A 20,767-nucleotide genomic window follows, 5' to 3' on the forward strand; every position below is an offset into this window, starting at 1 on the left:
CAGAGAAAATGAAGTAGATACTGCAAGTATAATGGACAACAATTACTTGGCTATATTGTCATAACATCAAGTTTGCAAACACTTTAAAAACAGCAGATAAGAACTGTTGAGAATTGTAAAAAGGAGCAATTCCTGATAATTTTGGAAAATGGGAAGCTGCATGTACCCACTCCGAAATTTTGATGGTCGCTTTCTTCAGTGACTATCAGAATTTCTGAGTAAAAGATCTGATATTAATCAGATTGGCTCATTCTATGACTAAAGAAGCTGTAGTGCCAAGGTAAAGATATTCCAGCAGTTTAAAAAATTTTTTTGTAGAAAAGCATATCAACAAGGGAGATAAGCATGATTGCCCTAGTTTGTATCTCTATATGGTAGAGCCATCTCTTATACATCTAAAGTAGAGTTTAGTAATAATGCTTAATGCCCTGTTCACACAGAGAGTTTTAGTTGAATTAAAAGTAATTGCTGTGCATTAAATTTGAGTGACATTCACATGGAAAATTTAATGCAAATTATTTTACTTCAAATTAATTTATTGTGCATCAATTTAATTACTTTGAATCAACTCCATTGAATGCTAGGCAAAGCTAAATCAAATTCAGTTATGCATGTGTAATAGAAAATTGAGTTGCACAGCTATCACTTGTCAGGTATTGGTATATAAACAGTTTTTATTATTCTTTTTTATTATTTTTTTTTATGAGTGAAAGACAAAGAACAAGTACATTTATCATTAAAAATGTGTACAGACACTATGACATTACTAGTAGGTCAGGTGTATCTGCTCTGCATATGACATAAATTGGAAAATGTTAAATGTTTCAAAATTAAGTGGAGAAATCAAAAATTCCCAAGAAAAAGAAAACGATTTTGAATCCACTTTAACTGAGGAAGAGTTGGGACATTGGAGCAACTCTTTGTAGACTTCTTTTGTTTGTTATGATTCCTATGGAGCACCTAATAAACAATATCTTTTTTAAAAAGAAATGAGAATATCTTTAATTATTTGAAAGTATCATTAATTCAATTATTACTTACCAAACCAATTATTTGCTCTTATCATTTCAGCTGATATGCACATCAATCAGAATTGAAAATATTGGTATTTATTTAAAGAGGTGTTTTTTTTTTTTAAATTGGCGCTGCTATGGTTATAAAAATTTTAAAAAATATCAGAATTTTATGTATGGAATTCCAGATTTACAAAAATCCGGTAACAATAATAAAAAAGAATTATTATACCGTATATGGCCAATTAATTTTTAAACCTTAACAAAAGTACAAACTATATTTTCGAGAAAATAAAGACTACCTATTATATTTTATTAGTTAGTGGGGGTAAGGGGGGGGGGGGGATCCACGCTTCAGGTTTCCTGTGATCAGCTAGAGAGACGGACAGACAGACCAAAAACTATATGCCCCAAATCTTCAATTTCAGGTGCATTAAAATCCTTTACTTTTGAACTTTTTTAAACAAAAATAAAGCATGTTCTTGATTTTATCCTCTAGTATGCACATGCAGGGGCCAGTAACGTACTATGATTGATTTCACATTGTCACTATCTTTTTGTATATATATAGTGATGACGTGAAATCAAACTAGTATGTTACTGGCCCCTCTGCTAGAATGATGTGTGTATGGGAAGGGGGGGGGGGGGTGAAAGTAAGACCTTTTACATGTAATATACAAGAAAAAGTTTTTAAAAGGGACATTTAAAATAGAAATTAACAAGTCTAGTGATCAGTATTAATTGTATTTTAATTAAGGAAAAAAGTATTATTGCTAAATTAACATACTTTCTCGTCAAAATTTTGACCAATGCAAAGTTAATGCCTGTTCGCGAATCCAGTTGTGAACGACTTAGCAAGGGAGGTACTTACATGCGTGCGCATGCACCGGAAAGTGATGTAAAAACGTGGTTAGTACGCGAAATGCTTTGGCGTTGTTGATTGTCAGGAAAGTCTGTTTTAATTCAGTGAAATCTAGACGACATCATAATCAAGCTGTAGGACTTTGAACAAGGTTAGTATATCTTTTTCAGTATGTGTCCTTTATCGATCTAAAATGACTAATGATGACTTTTCCAGTCATCAAATTAGAAGTACTGTAACATGCTGTTGTGTGAAGAAAAAAAATCAGCATCCTTGTCTTCTGACCATTATGTGTTGTTAGAGCAGAACATCATTTTAAAAAATTGTTCCTAATATAATTAAAACGGAACGCTATTTTATTGTCTAGTAAATTCCGTCATGTCTGACGAAGCGAAAGTAGAAGTTAAAGAATCTAAAGAAACTACAAATGGTACCGGTACTGAAAAGAACGACGACGTTAAAAAGGAACCAAAAGTTGTAGACGATGTAAAAGAGGATTTAGGACCACCAAATGCGCTGGAGAAAAAGATAATTAAACAAATAGAGGTATTGCAGTTGTTTAAACTTTATTTTACATTGCTCAAAGCAATTTAAAGATGTTATAGGCAAAGATAGCTATATTCTTGATTTAGTCAATCTACTTATATATCTTATAGTATAAGCAAAAGGGATCTTATAGTATAAGCAAAAGGGATTTATATTCTAGCTCACTACATAGTCTCTCATGAAGAGAAAAGTTATTCAGTGTGTTATAAGGTACATCTGTTGGGGTTGGAGCAATTGTATTTATAATATTACTGGATACCATGAAAAACCTTTATGTCCGCCTCTTCAAACAAAAGAGCACAGTCTAGACTATGATATCACATGACCAGTGATGATTCTTTTCCGATATTTAGCAGAATTCCGCTAATTTGAATCCAAGAATCCAATATTCACAAGTGCTTTCCAATATTTCAATACTTTCGATTTTTGCAGTGATCCATTTCCATTTTTGTCGGGTAAGAAATTCAAGTTGTTTCATCCTTGTTTTGATCTAATCTGCATCATCCAGACGTTTTCGTATATCTCCAAGTAAAGTAAACACAAAAGCAGGGATGATTGAGACTTCCTTACAATGGTGTGGCGGTTCATTCAGCCAGGTCAAGATGTAAAAGTTGTTGAACAAACTGTTACACTTTTGTCCCTCATTTAAACCTATTTTGGACTTGCTAAATCCCAAATTTTGTCAGCCCCTCTGCTTCCAAACTATTTCAGATATTTTGGCCAATTCACAGAATCATCACTGCATGACATTGTATGTTAGTTGCACTTCCATAACAAATTCTAAATGTTGATTAAACTTTGTAAATTTTTTAACAAAGGGCTTTAGTAGATGCAATTATTTTTTTGATGCCTTGAAGCTCTCTCTAAGAAATAAATCTTCGTAATAACTGTGAAACTGCTATTCAGTATTCATCAAGAATTCTGGAAAGGTTTCACACAAAAAGGATCAGTGCACTTAAGCTATGAGAGTTGGATCCCGGTGCTTTGCCACCAATAAATTTCCGAAATTTATAAACTTTTGGAATCAGAATTATTAAACAATATCTTAAGAGCAGGGTTTGATATATTATATCACATAAAAATATTAAATAATGCCGAGCGACACTGGTTTTTGCGACAGGGGTCTAGCAGTTTTGTCACATTTCTATTGTTATTCATATGCATACCAGTTTTCAACGACGTTGTTTACATCGAGCCGCAACTTGTCCATTCTTCTCATTTGCACAGAATGTGTATTTTGATTTTAACTTATACATATCCAAAGGGCAATGTTGGACAATTTGCGGCTCATATGTAATTTTTAAAAAAATTCTCCAAACTACGGTCGGGTTTGCTACTAAATTAACAGGTCACCGAGTGTCAACCTATTTTGACCTGTTTGATATTATAATCACTTTACTCACGTGACATTCCACTATTCGATATGCTTTCATTGTGTCTATCAATGGATTTCAGGGCTGTACACACGGATATGTATTTAAGTACACAATCTGACTATATATAGACTTTTAATACGGTGAATCCTAAGATTTTTCGAATCTTATAAAACTGTATTAAGAATAGGGCAATGCTCTATTTCTTAATACAAGTCTTAACTTACCTTTCATTTTTAAACCAATCAAAAGTACTCACATTGTAGTCATCTTATTTTTATCATAACAAAGAAAAGCACGTGGTAAATAATGGTCGATTTTAGCAGTAAAAATATCGAAAAACTCATTGTTTTATGGGAAGAAGATCAAAAGGAGTAACTACATGTAATTGTAAAAGTTGCTCAAATGCAGCGTTATCTATTCTAAAGAAGTTTTTATAACTACTGGGGTCTTCTCTTTGCACCTCATCTAGCGATGCATTGTGTGCACCAAGTACATATACGTGTGTTCCGCCGCTGTTTCCATTACAATGTTGTTTTTTTTTTCAGTTTTATTGCAATGCATAATACGATAACAGATACTGCTAACAGAACCTCGTTTTTCATTATTGAGAGAAAGAGAAAGAGAGAGAAATATTGCGAGGGAAACACGTAGAAATCCCTAAAGTCTATTAACAATCTAATAAAACGTACAAACGAGTGTACAGGAAAGTATTATAATACAAATATAATACTTGTATTATACAGTAACTACAAATCTCACCGTTTGTACCGGCCTGAACAACTTCAAAATAATGAAGAATTTTGCGAAAATTTTATTAGGGTCTTAAAGTTTACCTTGTCTTCTTTCACTAAATTGTGTTTTTCGTTTGCATGGTATTTTGAAGGAAATTCTGGTATTGCCAATGCACGATTAGTATGTAGCTGTGTTAGATCTTGTCGCCTCTGTATTATGGTCTGCAGGCATCTACAGACACATTCTTAAACACTAGTATCATATCTGAGAATATTTGGATTGCCGAAATGAAAGAGATATTGAAGACATAAGCGAGTGATTATCGATATAGTAACGTTGTAGAATTTTCGTTGACCATGTTATTTAATCTGAAATATACTTGTTCCGTCAATAAAATGTTAATTTAAATTATAGATAGTTTGTATTTCTTGGAGTTTTCATGTTAACCTAGCGACTCAAATTTTAAGTTAAAATTTTATATTTCATTTCCGAATGTTATTTATCTATACATACATATGATAAAATATGTATCACCATTGAGTACTACATACATGTATAATTTGTTTCACTACTTGTTTGTCAGTATTACTCTACGTACTACATGTACAGTGAATTACAATTAAATGTAGTGTGACATCTAAGTCATGTACATGTGAATCTTTCTTAAAACATACTTTCATTCTTTGAATTGAAAAGCATTCAGCATATAAAACGAAAAATAATAAAGCTAAAGAAAAAAGAGGGGGCTTTTTTTATCATATACGAAAAACTTAAGATTGATCTAATTCGGTGCTAGGCATCAAACATATGGATACGAATCATGAAAATGATCAATATGTATGGCCATGAATCATTTATTATTTGTGTGAATCATGAAACTACACAATCTTTCTCTCCTCCATTTAAATAATGTGCAAATGTTTACATTCCACTTCCATGCGATTTAAATATCTCCGCCCATTTGCGGGTACCTTACATTCGAAAGTGGTCCAGTTCAAATTTCCGGAATTTAAGGCTTATACATGTTCTTTTCAATGACGTTGTGTGGAATTATAGCAATATGTTTAACAAAAAATTCGAAGTATAAATATCAAGAGCATATGTATGCACAATAATCATAGATTAATTTAGCAATATAGTCTTATTTAAGGCTTAAAATGGGTGGCCGAAAGGCTCCAAATGACACTCTAAAGTGCACTCATTCTTTGCTTGACGAAGGTAAAGATTTCAGTTCAAATTTCCTCTGTTCTTACTTTTAGTCTATAGAACTCACTGCACTTGCTATTATTTTGAATGCAGTTCTAGCAGAGAAAGCCTTTTTTTTAAACTTTATAGGAGGGATTTTATATTTGCTTCATGTATTTTTACAGATGTAACTGAAGTTTGATACATGCATCTATGTTCATTATGACAATCAGACATGCCTAAAGATGGTCAAAAATTTCTTGCTAATATATTGACAGTGCAAGTGTTGGGGCAAGTGCAGTTGTGTATATTATTGGATAGACTGCCTATTCACTTTTAATTTACATCCACCTCTTCAAACCGCACAGACATTTGAAAGGTCTAAACTGTGAAGTCGCATGACATCATACATTAGTTGCATATTTCAGTAACAAAGTCTGAAATATTTAATTTTTTTAACAAAAGAATGTTAAATCTACCATCTATCTACAATACCCATTGAATCAAGATTAGTTTATTTGTAAACTTTTGCTTATTTATTGCAAGAATTTGTTGTGGGTGCCATATGCAATATTATGGAGCATTATGGGTGCTGAGTTAACTGCGGGGAAAAAAATGTTTGGATCATTGTGCCCAGTCCGAATTTTCTCTTCACCCAGGTGTTGCTTTAAGAGCTTGCAGTGACGAGGGGCTCTTCAAGCCGCTTGCTGCGCTGGCTAAATACCTCTGAGGTTTCAACAATATGCACAATAATGTAAGATTTTCTGAGTAATGAAAATGTAGTTTATTTATATATTTTTTCAAGTACTACTTTGGAGATATCAATCTACCTAGGGACAAATTTCTTCAAGATGAGATGAAATTAGAAGATGGCTGTATCCTTTTTTTTATTAACATGACAAAAACAAAATATTCATGTAGGAATCTAGTTAACAATTAAAAAAAATTCAGAAAACAGTAGGTATACATTGGAGAGATTTGATTAGTATCTGATTTGTATATCAATTTAGAAGAAAATTCAAAATCTACAACACAAATATTGAATAGGTCTAGATATATTAACAGATAGCAAGCTATTGAAGCATGGTTAGTTATACATTTTGAGTGCAGTAAAGGTCATGTAGCATACATCAGAATATGCATCAGTTTATATTAATCATATAATACAATAGAGAGAATAGCTTCCTTTACAGTGATTAGGGGTATCTCTTGCCACAATGACCAAATTCAATCGACTGAAACAACTAACCACAAATCATAAAATTATTGCCACAGCATTAAGGAAATCTGACTCCGGACTTATTCAGGTATTTAACCTTGATGATACATCTCTTGCCAGTACCAATATTTGCATGTATATATAAAATTCTTGTCTTAATTGTAAATTTATGAATTAAACTGTTTAACAATCACATATGACAAAGGACATTATTGTTCATAATTGAAAATATGACCAGATGAACAAGTTATTTTTTCAAAGTTAAATTTATTCAATTTACCAAACAACAACAAAAAAATAAAGTAATATTGATTTTTCCCAGTGACATTAATATGACTGCATATAATTTTTAGCAGTTGAAAAGTTGAAAGGTAGTTTGTAAAATTTATACAAAAATTGTTGAAATAAAATCTACCTTTCTGGTTCCGTTTCAGGTTAGCAAGGATAATGTGTTCATCCGTCGTAATCCTGACATTCCAATACCAGAGAACACAGAGGAAAGGCGGAATGATTTTAATGACAGATCTGCTTATGTTGTACGTACTAGTATCTCATGGCTACCTATTTAGCAATTGTTAAAGGTTAATTAAGAAATAAAGTCAGCGTTAACGTGAATGTTGCAGGATAACCTCCAAGGTCAAGAAATGTTGTCTGAAATATAAAAGCCAAGGCGTTAGTTGAGGCTTTTATATTTCAGACAACATTTCAAGACCGAGGAGGTTATCCTGCATCATTCACGACAACAAGGACTTTTATTTCTATTCTACTAACAGCTCTAAAAAATGGCTGATCATTTCCTCTATAGAGAAACGAATTAGGTCACCATGTCGCGATTTTGCAGTTCCATTTCACACCAGAGGGTCAATTTGTTTGTTTACTTAAGAATCCATTGCATAAAATGCAGATGATTTCAGCTTTCGCTGGATTAAAAATATCCTTTAATTATTTATAAATTTTTTGTAACATATATTGATTAATTTTTATGGATGTGAAATAACAAAATCAGTTGTCTATTTCATTGCTTTATCTGTAAAATCATGGAGTGTAAATGTTGTGGGAAGGTCTGTGGAACAGCCTCACTTGCATGGCTATAGAAACGGATATTTATTAGCTGTTTTAGGCAATACACACTGTTTAGACTGCATAAGACACATTTAGACACATCAATATGGTCTAAATAAGTATTAGATTCTACAGTGAATTATTTATTTCAACTGTACAGGTTTGACATGTGTTTCTGATCTGATAATTTTTTGATGATGTTCATGATTTATTGGAGAATAATGTCCTTTGATCTCGGCAATAACTGTGGTAGAATTAACAATAAGTCATTTGTAGAATATGATATTAGTATGTTGATCGACTTCCATATGAAAAACAAAATCACACAGTGTACTTAAAATTTGTTCTAGGTTATACATTTCTATGTAAACTTCAGAGGTTGAAATCATGTGTGAAGCTAATTTCATTACAGAAAGGCTTTCCATTGAATGCATCACTGGACTCATTAATTGCTTACTTTGAGAAGATAGCACCAGTGGATACAGTGTACATGAGAAGAGATCAGGAGAAGAAATTTAAGGTTGGTTTAGGATGCTGTTCTATTTATTTAGTAAATTTACAGTCGTTATACAAGAAAATCAGTACTTTGATATCTATAAAGAGAGGACAATAACTGTTTAAAATGAGAATGAATTGTACGTAATTGTTATACCCTTGCTTGAAAAGTGTCTATATCAGTGAATAAAATTTTATGAGACTCACAGATCCTTTATTACACAGTGCCATTGTGCACCTGTTTTACATTTCAATCAGGTAGATATTTGGGTTTCCCATAGCAAAACATGGACACTGCGATTCTTTCTATAATATTGGGGTATCGATCTCTTATCCACAACTCCTCCTAACTGAATGAAATTTAATGATACTTTCACAGAATCTTTGTTACGTAGTGCCATTGTGACCTATTTTATGTTTCGATCAGACAGATATCTGGGAAGTCCTACAGCAGAACATGGACAGTGTTAGTCTTTGTTAAATATTGAGGGTACCCATCTCTTATCTGCAACTCCTACTATGCCAACAAATAAAATTTAATGAGAGTTTTAGAGATTCTTCATTACATTGTGCCATGTTGCACCTCCTATTTGATTTCTTGTTTAAATTTTATAAAAGATCCTTTTTATGTGTAAAAATTTAGTAAAATGAAGATTAAAGGATAATAAATTTCAGATCTCCACGGAATATACCTGCTGTGAACAGTTTTAAATCAGTTTGTTTGACTTAATGGCATTATAATGATTTACAGGGATCAGTATTCATCACATTTCATAAAAAAGAGGATACTGAGAAGTTCTTGGCAGAGCCGGAATCTAAGTATGAAGATGCAGTACTCATCAAAAAGTCTAAGTAAGTTATTAAGTTCTTCAGTTACAATGTGTATGTTTTCTGCTGCATTGTCAGAAATTTTCTGTCTTGCTTTCACATTTATATTGAAAATGTTTTTGAATTATGAATATCAGAATATTTTATACAGACTGTTATTAGGATATAGAATTTTCTTCAGATGGGTCATATTGTTTTTCTTAATATGAATGAACTGGAATTTTTCATGACTGATTGTGCTTCTGTGATTTTAGACAAGAATATTTTCAAAAAAGAGAAGATGAGAAGAAGCAGAAAAAACTGGAACAGTTACGTAAAAAGAAAGAGTAAGTAAATTTCCTATCCTATTTATGACAACATCTCTGAGATGTTTTTGGCATACAGATCAATTACAGATAATTTTCATAATTAAAATAAAGATTTTAATATTTAATCTGTACAATAGATCATCTCTCTTGCAGGAAAGATAATATGCGTAGATTTTAAAGCAGATTCTCCTTTGGTTAGGTTTATAAGAAAAGGTAGAGTTTTAACACAAATTATTGTCTTATAGAGACCAACAGAGAAGGGAGGAAGAAGAAACAAAGGTTGGTGTTTTTTTACATTGTTATCTATGAAATTTTCTTGTCTTTGCCTTGGTAAATGAGACCAAATTTATTAGTCTAAAATAAGATTTTTTTTATCCTCCCCTCCCCCCCACCCCTTTCCAAACAAAGTTCAGGAAAGACCTTGTCAGGGTTGGACACTGGTACTTAGTATCCATACCTTACAGAGTAATTGTTTAAAAGTTACCAACATATATTGTTTCAATAAATACTGTTACAGATATCCATAGAGTTAACTTGAATTCCTCGGGACTATGTTAAAACTTTGACAGATCAAGAGTGGAGTTTTCAGGAGGCTGAAAATTCAGGGTTACTTGATTAGTGTACAGTTATTTTCACAACAGTGTTAAAATTTTACACATGTATTTTAACAATAACATTCCTTGGGGTTGCTTTTATGTCCCCTTTGGAAAAGGGGGCTTATCGGTTTGCATCTATTGGTCAGTTTATCTGTTGGTCATTAGATTAATTGTTTTCTGCACAATGCATGTATCTTGAGGACCCTTTGCTTGACATACCACAAACTAAGTACAATGGTACCTGCTAAGGAGTAGATGTGAGGACACATGATCAAAGGTCAAATTACTCTGGACATAAGAAGATAGTATCACTAAATTCTTGAGAAACCTTTGCATGGCAGACTTAAAATTTGGTACATTAGTACACTTTAGTAGATTTGTTTCTAAAAAAAATATTGATCAGGTAAATATGCGGATCTGAAATATAAATGAATTAAAATAAGTGTATATTACTATGCTGTTTATGTATTTTATGTAAGGGATGTTTCCAATGCAGAAAGTTTAAAAAAAAACTATTGATCAAACCTAGTTTGAATGTCAGGTATTTTGAGATATAATGCAAAAAGTGATGACGTTGATACCATATGGGACATACTTTAATACTGATTATGATTTTGTGAAAATAGATTTAGACTTAACCACTATTTTTGTTGATATGTCAATTTTGATATGCAGTTGAACTTTGGTATCTGGAACACGGATATCTTGAATACCATGGATATGTCGAAGTGTTTAGGAAGTCCCAACTACTTTAAGTATTTTACCTTGGATTTCTCGAATTCTCAAATATCTTGAAAGTTTTTTTCTAAGCCCCATCGAGTTAAGATACAATGTTTGACTGTATATATTTTTTAATAGTTTATTCAATAAAATTAGAAAAGACTGGGGAATAGGCAAAAGTACCCGGGTACATGTACCTCGTCCTCTCATGTGATAACTAAAGCCTTCTTTACACAAACTTAACAGAAACTTGCTGGTTCCATCACACCTGGTGCTGTGTTACACCTGACAGGTATCACAGGTGAGGAACTGACCAGGGAGGATTTCAAAACCTACTTCAATGATTACACCCCTGTGGCCTGGGTAGACTTTGAGAAAGGTGACAACCAGGTAAAATTCATTGTATTCTATAAGAGAATGTCTAATGAGTAGAAGAGTATCAGAAGTATGAACAGTGTAGGGTGTTTACCTATTAACAATATAGTGTACATCAAGTTTAGTCATATATTAGTCTTCTTATTTTCACAGAAAACAGAATTTTCATTTCAGCTAAATGTAAAACTTGATGTTTTGATGTCTAAAGTTAAGGGATGAGCATTTGAAAAATAAATTGGTTACTAACAAGCACATATTATGGTAGTTTTTTCACCCTTTTCATTATCAATATTCACATGCTTGTATGCAGCACTATGCATCATAAAACTTTTTCCATAATTAAACTTCCTTGCATTAATTTTTAGGCCTGGGTCAGATTTACTGAAGCCAACACAGCAAAATCAACACTAGAGAAAGCAATGGCAGACCATGATGGAAAACTTGAGATTTCAAATCTTGTTTTAGAAGGAAGAATTCTGGAAGGTACTGTTCTGTTACTACAGCTTATAGAATAACCAACATTAATGTTTGGTATGAATAATTATACTCAGTGTCAAGTAATATGCTCAGTGATTATAGATGTATTACTTTTATGCCCTTTAATATTTTAGCAGAGATCATGAATAAGCAAACAACCTACAAAAATATGTGAAAATTAAGATAATTTTAAGAAAATCAGGAAAATAGGAAATAAGTTTTGTACTGCGGATTTTGGGCAAGATCTTCAAGTTTACCAGACAAAAAGTGCATTGTAAAATAGTTTAAGTTCCCCACAGAAAAATTTCATGCAAAAAAATGACAATTTTAGGAGATGAAGAAATGGATCACTGGAGGAAAATTTTTAAAGAAAGAGCAGATAGTATCAATCGCTTTAAGGCATACAGAAAAAGAAGACATGGGAAAGGTCACGGAGGACCCAGGGTAAGTATCCCAATCAGGTGTCTGTTCTTAGAAAATGATAAAATACCAATGGAAGAAGTGTTTAGAATTGCTTGGCACTAGATCATATGTTTCTTTGTGATATATTGAATTATTAGAGAGGTTAAGCAGATGACCATGTACGTCTACGTGTACGTGTAGCTAGAGAAATCCCCGATTTATGTCATCAGTTTTGCATACCGCGTAATTCTACAAGTTGTACACAACGATTAGATTCATAAGTACATGGAGGTAAGAATGTGTAGCTTCTTAAACTCAAATTATAGAATATATATATTTCAGGCGGTGTTTGTTGTGATGTTGAGAGTTTATTACGTACATTTATGTATCTCCTTTAATCAAAGTCATAGAATTATTTGATACAAAAGGATTGTAAATTGACTTGTTGAAATGATGTTTTACGTGTACCGGTACACGTACAGTTTGTTAAACAGAACGTGATTTTAGTTATGCAAAAACACTTCTAGGTTTACACGTACATGTAGACGTACACGGTCAAATGCTTAACCTCTCTATTATCAGAAAGTGAAAAAAATTATGCAATTGTAAAATTAGAGGAAATGGTTGATAAAAGCATCTTTGATAATGCACAAATTACACTGTATTTTTGTCTAACAGGACAAGAAGAAGAAAAATGAGGATGGAGATGGGGGTGGTGACGAGGAGGACAGTGACGGAGGAGAAGAGGATGATGCAGGGGATTGAGGTACGTCTAATCATCCACAACAAAATCTCTTAAACATTTCAAAACTACTTTTGTAGCTACATTCAAAAAAATACTGTAAAATGCTCATGTAATAGAATGTTCACATCCTGTACGTGTTCTTATTTTAGCATATTTGAATTTAAAATTGGCACAGAGGCAAGTCATAGACAGACTTTTATATTTATGAGAAGTTTATAAATTTTTGCTTGTAACAAATGAGACACAGGCACCAAAATATAAATACAGCTTAAATAAAAAACAATACATGCAGTAGTGAACTGTTTTATCTATCAAATCAATTTACATGTGTTTCTCCATGTTAAAGTAAGATTTTAATTGGTGTTCATCAATATGCATTCAGATAAGTGGTAAGATTTATTAAGATAGTGACGATCTGGGATATCTAAATACTGTTTCTCAATTTTTCAGAGCAGGGGTGCTGAAATAGGACTTGACTATTTGAACTGCAGACTTTTAAACACATTTTACAGAAGTAAAAAGTGAGCAGATTGGAACAACAGGACACATGTTGTGTTCTAGTGTAGATGTACATCATAAGAAAACAGTGATTTTATTTATGGCTCCTGATGTTGGCCATGTTTAGAGTGTTGTACAGAAACATTTTGTGTCAATTTTTAGTTTTCATCATCGAGAACAAATACATTTACCTATAAGGCGAATCAGTGTTTGTTTTCTTACTACAGCAATCATGTTTTTAAGACCAGAAAATCTTATGCGATGGTAAGGTGTCTGTTGTCAGTTATTTTGTCTGTAAACAAATTTTTAGAAAGCTACCCCGCCATCAGTTCTAGTCTTACTGCAAGAAAACTTGGTAAGCGACTGAAGTCCACAAGATACATAATTCTTTTTTATTGGGTTTCAATTTCCTTGAACAATGTTATTGTGCTTACTTAAATTAAAAATTCAATGAAATTCGTTCAAAGGCTACTCCTGCTACAGTTATAAAATCAAAAGTGATACTTCTGCCAAAGAAAATATAAAGACTCTAAAATCCAGTAAAAAAAATGGTTCAAGGGCTACAAAACTTTGACTTTTTTATTTGTTTTTGGTCTTCTCACATAAGCTCCTCTTGTCTTTGACCATTTCAGATAACTATACCAAGCAATGATTCAATTCACAGAGTGAATCTTGCATCCCATCTTTACAGTAGGGGTTTCAAGGGTATAGGGCTAAGTTAGGAAAAGTATTTTATATGTAAACTTGTTTGTGCTGGATATTTAGAAATATATTTACTTATTTCACTAATCACCGAGATCTCTACCAATCATGTAAAAGCCATTTTTCACAAGTTCAGGTTACCAGGTGGACTAAATTGCTCATATGAAAATACATTAAACTTGACCTATATTTACTCCAAGATTTACAGGAGACAAACCGCTTTACTTTACTCAGCGGTGAGCCGTATTATAAGGTATCAGTAATGAAATCCATGTATGATGGTTTAGTTCCTGGCCCTATAGATAGTTTTCAGTAGGCCCAAATTAGCAAGTTATTTCCCGTTGGCCGCCATATTGGAGGTCAACATGCTCATATTCCTTCATTATTCAACCAACTTTAACTTTTTATACTGGCCATTGTGGGGTAAGAAGCATTGTTTTTCTGAAAAATATACATTTGTTAAAGCCTCCTTTATTTCATAATTTTTATTCTATAAAGATTTTCCCCCTAATATTTCTGCTACATCCTCTTAGATTTGGTAAGACAAAGAGGAAAAATTACCAGGTTGACCACCAAGATGGCGGCCAAGGGAAATAACTCAGAAAATACGTCATGAAAACTATCTATAGGTGGGCCAAGTTTGAAATGCATTGAATGCAGGGCTGTCCCTAAGACCCAGGGGCCAGGGAATTTCCCCACCTATAATGACATGATCCCCTGGTTATTCTGGTATTCCCCCTCAACCCCCTGTTAGGGAAGGATCCCCAGACCCCAGTCTCCTTTTATAATGTCCCCTGTATTTCCATTCTTAGGGACAATCCTGCATTGAATCATATATGAAGCTACTTTAAAAATTCGAATTCATTTTTGTGATCTAGGTTAAGGCAGAGTTGATCATGTTTTCAAACCTGTCTTAACTCCTGGTCATATAGCAGACAAAAAACATGTTCTGTACCAAATCAAGTTAACCAGCAAACACACAAGGCAAACTACTACTCACTAGAATACTTCAAACATTTTGAATTTCCATAAAAAATATTTACATGTAATTATTGTGCCGGTGTATTGTCTTTCTCAAATGAGGACAGTGTATGGGTTTTGCAGTGGTATTTAACATCCACCTCATTTCTGTATGATTAACTTGGTTTTGTACATTTTGTTTTGATCATTTCATTACCTGTTAAAAACTTTTTTTTTCCTAGTAAGATCATAATATTGATATGTTATACAGTGTACAAATGTATTTCAAAGATCAATGTCGGTGGGCAATGAGAGATTGAAAATGTGTATAGGCTGTAACATGGACCATCAACTTTACAGCGTAGTAGTCCTTTACTGGTGAAATTGACGGATAGCTGTCAGTCAGTCTATCTTACTTGGTTTTCCTGAATTTTTATATAGATACATGCATGTACATGTATTTAGCTGATATTTGGTATGGGTTCATCTTGGTGAGTTACAGATCATGTTTGCATTTCATTCTGTTTCAATGACTTTTGACAGAATAATGGCACATACTGTGAGGGACTCGGTATTGCTCTCAGAATGCTTGCTTAATATGTTAATTTTGTAATTTTTCATTAAAATATATTCAATCTCTTGTGTGTTTTTCACTGTTGAAACCTTTGATTCAAGAATATGTCATCAAGGTCATATAATGACGGTCAAGGAAATTGTTTAGGGAGGGAGAAATCCTTTATTTTTGGTCGAAAAAATGTGTTAAGATTTTTTGTTTTGAGTAAATTTTATGAGTGTAAACATTTTAGTAAAGTTCCTTTATTTGTACAATCAACATTTAATTAAGGACCCTCTCTACACTTGAGCAAAATGTTTTTTAGAGAATGAGAAAATTATATTGTACAAAAGTGTAGATATTGGCCATATCTATCTCGTTTTTAACATAGGATACCTTGCATTTCCCCCAGGAAAAAAAATGTTTAAAGATTATGAAATATTGATGAACAGAAATCACTATTGTTCACTTATGTGAGGAAAATTCATGCCAATATAGTGTTCAATTAATTTATCTTGGCCTATTAAAATGATAAGAATGCTTGAATTGATTACAAATTGAGTAAAATCACGGTTGATTTCAATTTCTTTTATTTTAGTTCTAGGGGCAGATTACTCTTAACTGCATAAAAATGCCACAGAATCGGAACTTTTTAGTGTGCAGTGTAGAGAGGGTTCTTTATATAAGATAATAACAGCAATAGGTCTTTAAAGCAATTAGACCAATATTTGCTCCAAAATTTATATTGTGTAATGGATTTAACTTTGAGCATTATCTCTATATATTTCACCAATTAAAAACAGTAGGATATAATAGTCATGCATTGAGTTAAAGACACATAAAACAATTCAATTTATTCTCACATTGTGTAAAACAACGTAGAGAAAATACAAAAAATGACATCAAGGAAAATACATGTGCATGATGCAAGAGTGTACAGTTTACATTAACCTGGAAGGGTAACTCTCTTATTAACTATACAGTGTATTGATGAATTTACATAAGATTATTGATGATGGATATACCTATATATAAATTTGAAAAATTAAAAAACACTTGGTCATTTTTCATTTTCCACATTTTGCGTCATCCAGACATTTTTTAAACCACATTTTTGTAAAATATTCCGCTACAATCCATTTGAAATTAAAATCAATATTGTTGTACAGTGAGCTATATGAAAAAAAAAACAAACAAAATATGAGACAACTTTGTCTCTTTACATTTCAGCAGTTTTACTACTAATTTATAACTGTCCAGTAGATTGCAGTTTTCCCTTAGCTTAAATATTTCCAGAGTACTGAAGAGTTAATAGCAACGTTCAGAGAAGAGCCATTTTATCATTAAATTATATCTTTTACACACTCTCTAGATCGTCCAAACATCACCTTGCCTCAATCCACTTATAACATCAATAATGTTATAATTTTTCAGACAGGTTGTTTAGTCCAATAACATCTTGTATTATAAAAAATCTTCAGTCATTAAGATACAGTGCGAAAAGAAGAGGAGACAAAATTTCTCCCTGACGAACTCCATTTCGGCAGAAAATACATGTATATTCAGAAAAATCATTATTTATAAAATATTGTAGATCTACAATCATTATAAATATTAACAATAACTTGAAGGCATTTTCCTGTAACATGATATTCAACATTTTTTTCCCCACAACCTACTCGCCATACTTTATCAAATGCAGCCTTAAAATCCATGAAGGCACAATATAATTTCTTTACAGACAACATATATCTACGGTAAAACAGGCTTATAAAGAAAGCGTCTATAACGAATTGATGCTTACAGCTAAGTGATTTTCATTCCCCATGACCTTTTATATATAAATATATTGATATAATGAATTACACATGTACGCTTATAGTGAAGCAAAATCATCTGTCCCTGGTACTTCGTTATAAGCGTGTTTTACTGTACTTGCATACACCAAGTAAAATTCAGTACAGCATATACATTTACATACATACACATCAAGTAAGAGTTAAGTAGTATACAGCATGCATATTTACATACATATTCATTAAGTAAAAGGTACAACATTAGTGTCACTGGCAAAGTAACAAATAATATGTTGAAATGGCGCAGTCATTCCTTCTCCTTTAATTAAATAACACCCCTACATTCATGACCTTTAAGTTTATTGGGTAGGATAAGGTTATTGTAATTAGAAAAAATACGATGTCAATTTGAGTGATACTTCAAGGATTCGGTTTACATATTCTGATTCATATATTTTTTCATTTTATCAAAATACTTCAATAATTGCAAATTGCACATTTTAATTAAGCTCACTGAGCCGAAGACTCAAGTGAACTTTTTTTTTATTAGACTTTGTCCGTTGTTGTTGTCATCGTTGTCGTAAACTTTTTACAATTTCCTTTTCTTCTCCAGAACCACTGGTCCAGTTTCAACCAAACTTGGCACAGAGTATTCTTGGGTAAAGGGGATTTAAGATTGTTCAAATGAAGGGCCACACCCTCTTCCAAGGGGAGAAAGATAAGATGGGGTAATTTAAAAATCTCAAAAACCACCGGGCCAGAAAAGATGAAACTTAACTGAAAGCTTCTTGGCATAGTGTAGATTTTTGTTTGAATCATGACCCCAGGGTAGGGTGGGACCACGAAGGGCAATCAAAGTTTTACATAGGAAAACAGGAAAAATCTAAAAAAAAAAAAAATTTCAAGAACAGCAAAGCCATGAACAGTCATATTTATATGGAAGCATCATCAAGTAGTTTGGATTCAATTTTTTTCAAATCATGACTCCCGGGGGTAGAGTAGGGCTACAATGGTCAATCAAATTTCATAGGAATATATAGAGGAAAAAATCTACTGATGAAGAACAAGAAGTTCGTAGTTACTCATGATCAGATGAGCATTGTGGACCATGGGCCTCTTGTCCTTAAGCATTGTTAGTTTCAATTTATATCTTCAAATCTTAAAAAAAACACTTTCTTTGCAATGAACGTAATGAGGAATGTTATATGTGCTTTTGAGAAAAGTTTAAAGTTTCATACTGATGGGAATCGTCTCTTATTCCTGGCACTGTAACATCTTCATCACTGCCTGGCTTGTGCGATTTCTCAAGGCATTTGGGTGATCTTCGTCTGTTTTATAAAAATAAACAAATTATATAAAATGAACTGAAATAAAGTGTAACTGGTTGTTCAGTAAGGTTAGGATTGTTATGTGTATCACCTGGAGCAAATGGCCGTGATAACTATGACCACTAGTGCTATAACTGATGTAGGAACACCAACCATCACAGCCAGTGGAACAGTGTCCGAATCCCTATGCCGCTCTACTCCTGTATAACACACAAATAATTAAAATAAAAACTAGGATGAATTGATCCATAACTATGATGTCGGACATATTTGACAACAATTGATTAAAAATTGGTATCAGACTATCTGTATTGCTAATAAGTAGCACATCTCTTCTTTTAAAAAATCTTAATGTAGATATTGTCTTCTTTGATTGATAGCATATAATTGGTGATGTTCGGATCTAGCTTCCCCTACCAACGATTTTTTAAATGACCAAGAGTTGAGATTATCTAATGCAATTTAGCTCAGATACACCATATATAGCTTGAAATATGAAATTCAACTCACAATTCAATGAATCATAAAGCAATGGTTTTCAAATTACTTTTTAGTTTGTCACATTTCTTCCCAATGTATCCCTCCGCACAAATTCTACACGAACCATCTACTGGGTCGCATGTTTTGTTTCTGTAGCAATGTCCGCTGCAGTTGTGTAAGCAATCTTTTCCATAAAACCCAGAAGAACAAACTAGATCGAAGAAAAAATATTATTTATATTTTATTGAACTTATGCGTAAAAGTAATTAATTTTGTAATTATATGTACAGGTTGCTTTCAAGCACGAAAATATATTGCACAGTCAATCAGTCTAGTTCTAAGCACATTTTCAAAAAAAAAAAAATCACTTTTATCACAATTTTGTTAAAACGGGCAATATGAAGTAGGTGCATCATTTTTATTGGATTATAGTACTGGTTTAATTTCTTCCTCTAACCCCCCCCAAAAAAAAATCATTCTTATGGCATCTAGATCTAATATGGTCTCAATTTTGACGAATAATAACCGAAATGACCCCGACGGTGTATAGTATTGGCATTGAAAGCATAGTGAGCGATTAACTTTTTAAAAAATTGCAACTTTTCTGAAATTTACCCATATTTCTTTGGGATTGCAATGGCAGCCATTCTGGAAATTTAAAATCTAGAAAATTTGGGAGATATTTGCACATTAATTTTATGCACTTTGATACCCCTTTAGAGGAAAATATCTAAATAAGTTTCCCTGGTAAGTAAAAAAGTTTGTTTAACCAATTCCATTTTTTGGCAGTTTGACTTATCGCAAGAAATTTAATGTTTCAAAAGAATTGGCTGGGCAGAAAATGAGATTAAAAAAAAAAGAACAAACGCAGAGGACCAAAATCTACAAAGCAGTTTATTTCATCTTTTACATTGCTTCGAAGAAAAAGAATTCAATTATGTAATTTTTATAAAAACAAATAATTGGTATATTTAGAGTTGTCAAGCAATAGACGAAGTTGATAAAAAGACTTTGAAAAGAACTTCTAGAGTATGTGATATACTCTATACTCGTAAACCAAGACTCTCTTGTACGACTGACCTTTACAGTCTAGTCTTAGCGAATACGAGGAAAATGTATACGTTTGTCACCGTAAAAGCAAAGACAACATGGGACAAAGATATGGAAAAACAGTTGCAGCGGTCAACATCGTACTTAATAAATCTCAAAAGAAAGAAGCCGCGAAGCAAAGATGGTTTATAGCGTACTTCACACTGACTTTAGAGTAACATCAGGATCTATCAACCAACATTACTCTCTTGGGCGTATGTCAGAACTTAGCGATCTAGTTTTAGCGATGACGAGGAAATTGTAGAAGTTTGTAGCTGTAAAAGCAAAGACAACATGGACAATGATATGGAAAAACAGTTGCGGCGGACAAATCATATTTAAAACATTGCAAAAGAAAGAAGCCGCGAAGAAAAGATGGTGTACTACACTCTCATTCTAGAGAAACATCAACGTACTTTA

The 20,767-nt window shown here is 32.6% G+C and overlaps 1 protein-coding gene across 1 annotated transcript; it reads left to right on the forward strand.

Annotated features, from left to right (window-relative positions):
• Positions 1-1,902: 1,902 nt before the first annotated feature.
• LOC133178960 (lupus La protein homolog) lies at positions 1,903-15,740 on the forward strand. The gene is made up of 14 exons (XM_061313619.1): positions 1,903-2,026; positions 2,243-2,421; positions 6,520-6,589; positions 6,915-7,021; positions 7,368-7,469; positions 8,408-8,515; positions 9,242-9,342; positions 9,573-9,644; positions 9,872-9,905; positions 11,189-11,332; positions 11,683-11,800; positions 12,126-12,238; positions 12,875-12,962; positions 13,392-15,740. The coding sequence occupies exons 2-13, from the start codon at positions 2,254-2,256 to the stop codon at positions 12,959-12,961; spliced, it is 1,224 nt and encodes a 407-aa protein (XP_061169603.1). The 5' UTR covers positions 1,903-2,026; positions 2,243-2,253; the 3' UTR covers position 12,962; positions 13,392-15,740.
• Positions 15,741-20,767: the final 5,027 nt, after the last annotated feature.

Source organism: Saccostrea echinata, unplaced genomic scaffold (genome assembly GCF_033153115.1).
Source record: "Saccostrea echinata isolate AGI-Se365-2 ecotype Australia unplaced genomic scaffold, CSIRO_AGI_Sech_v1 ptg000004l, whole genome shotgun sequence".
Lineage (NCBI taxonomy): Eukaryota > Metazoa > Mollusca > Bivalvia > Ostreida > Ostreidae > Saccostrea > Saccostrea echinata.

Excerpts from the sequence above, each read along its gene's own strand:
- LOC133178960 (XM_061313619.1), top strand. The coding sequence starts at position 2,254 with ATGTCTGACGAAGCGAAAGTAGAAGTTAAAGAATCTAAAGAAACTACA. Across the intron at positions 2,422-6,519 it reads AGATAATTAAACAAATAGAG|TACTACTTTGGAGATATCAA; the intron begins GTATTGCAGTTG and ends TATTTTTTCAAG. Across the intron at positions 7,022-7,367 it reads CTGACTCCGGACTTATTCAG|GTTAGCAAGGATAATGTGTT; the intron begins GTATTTAACCTT and ends GTTCCGTTTCAG.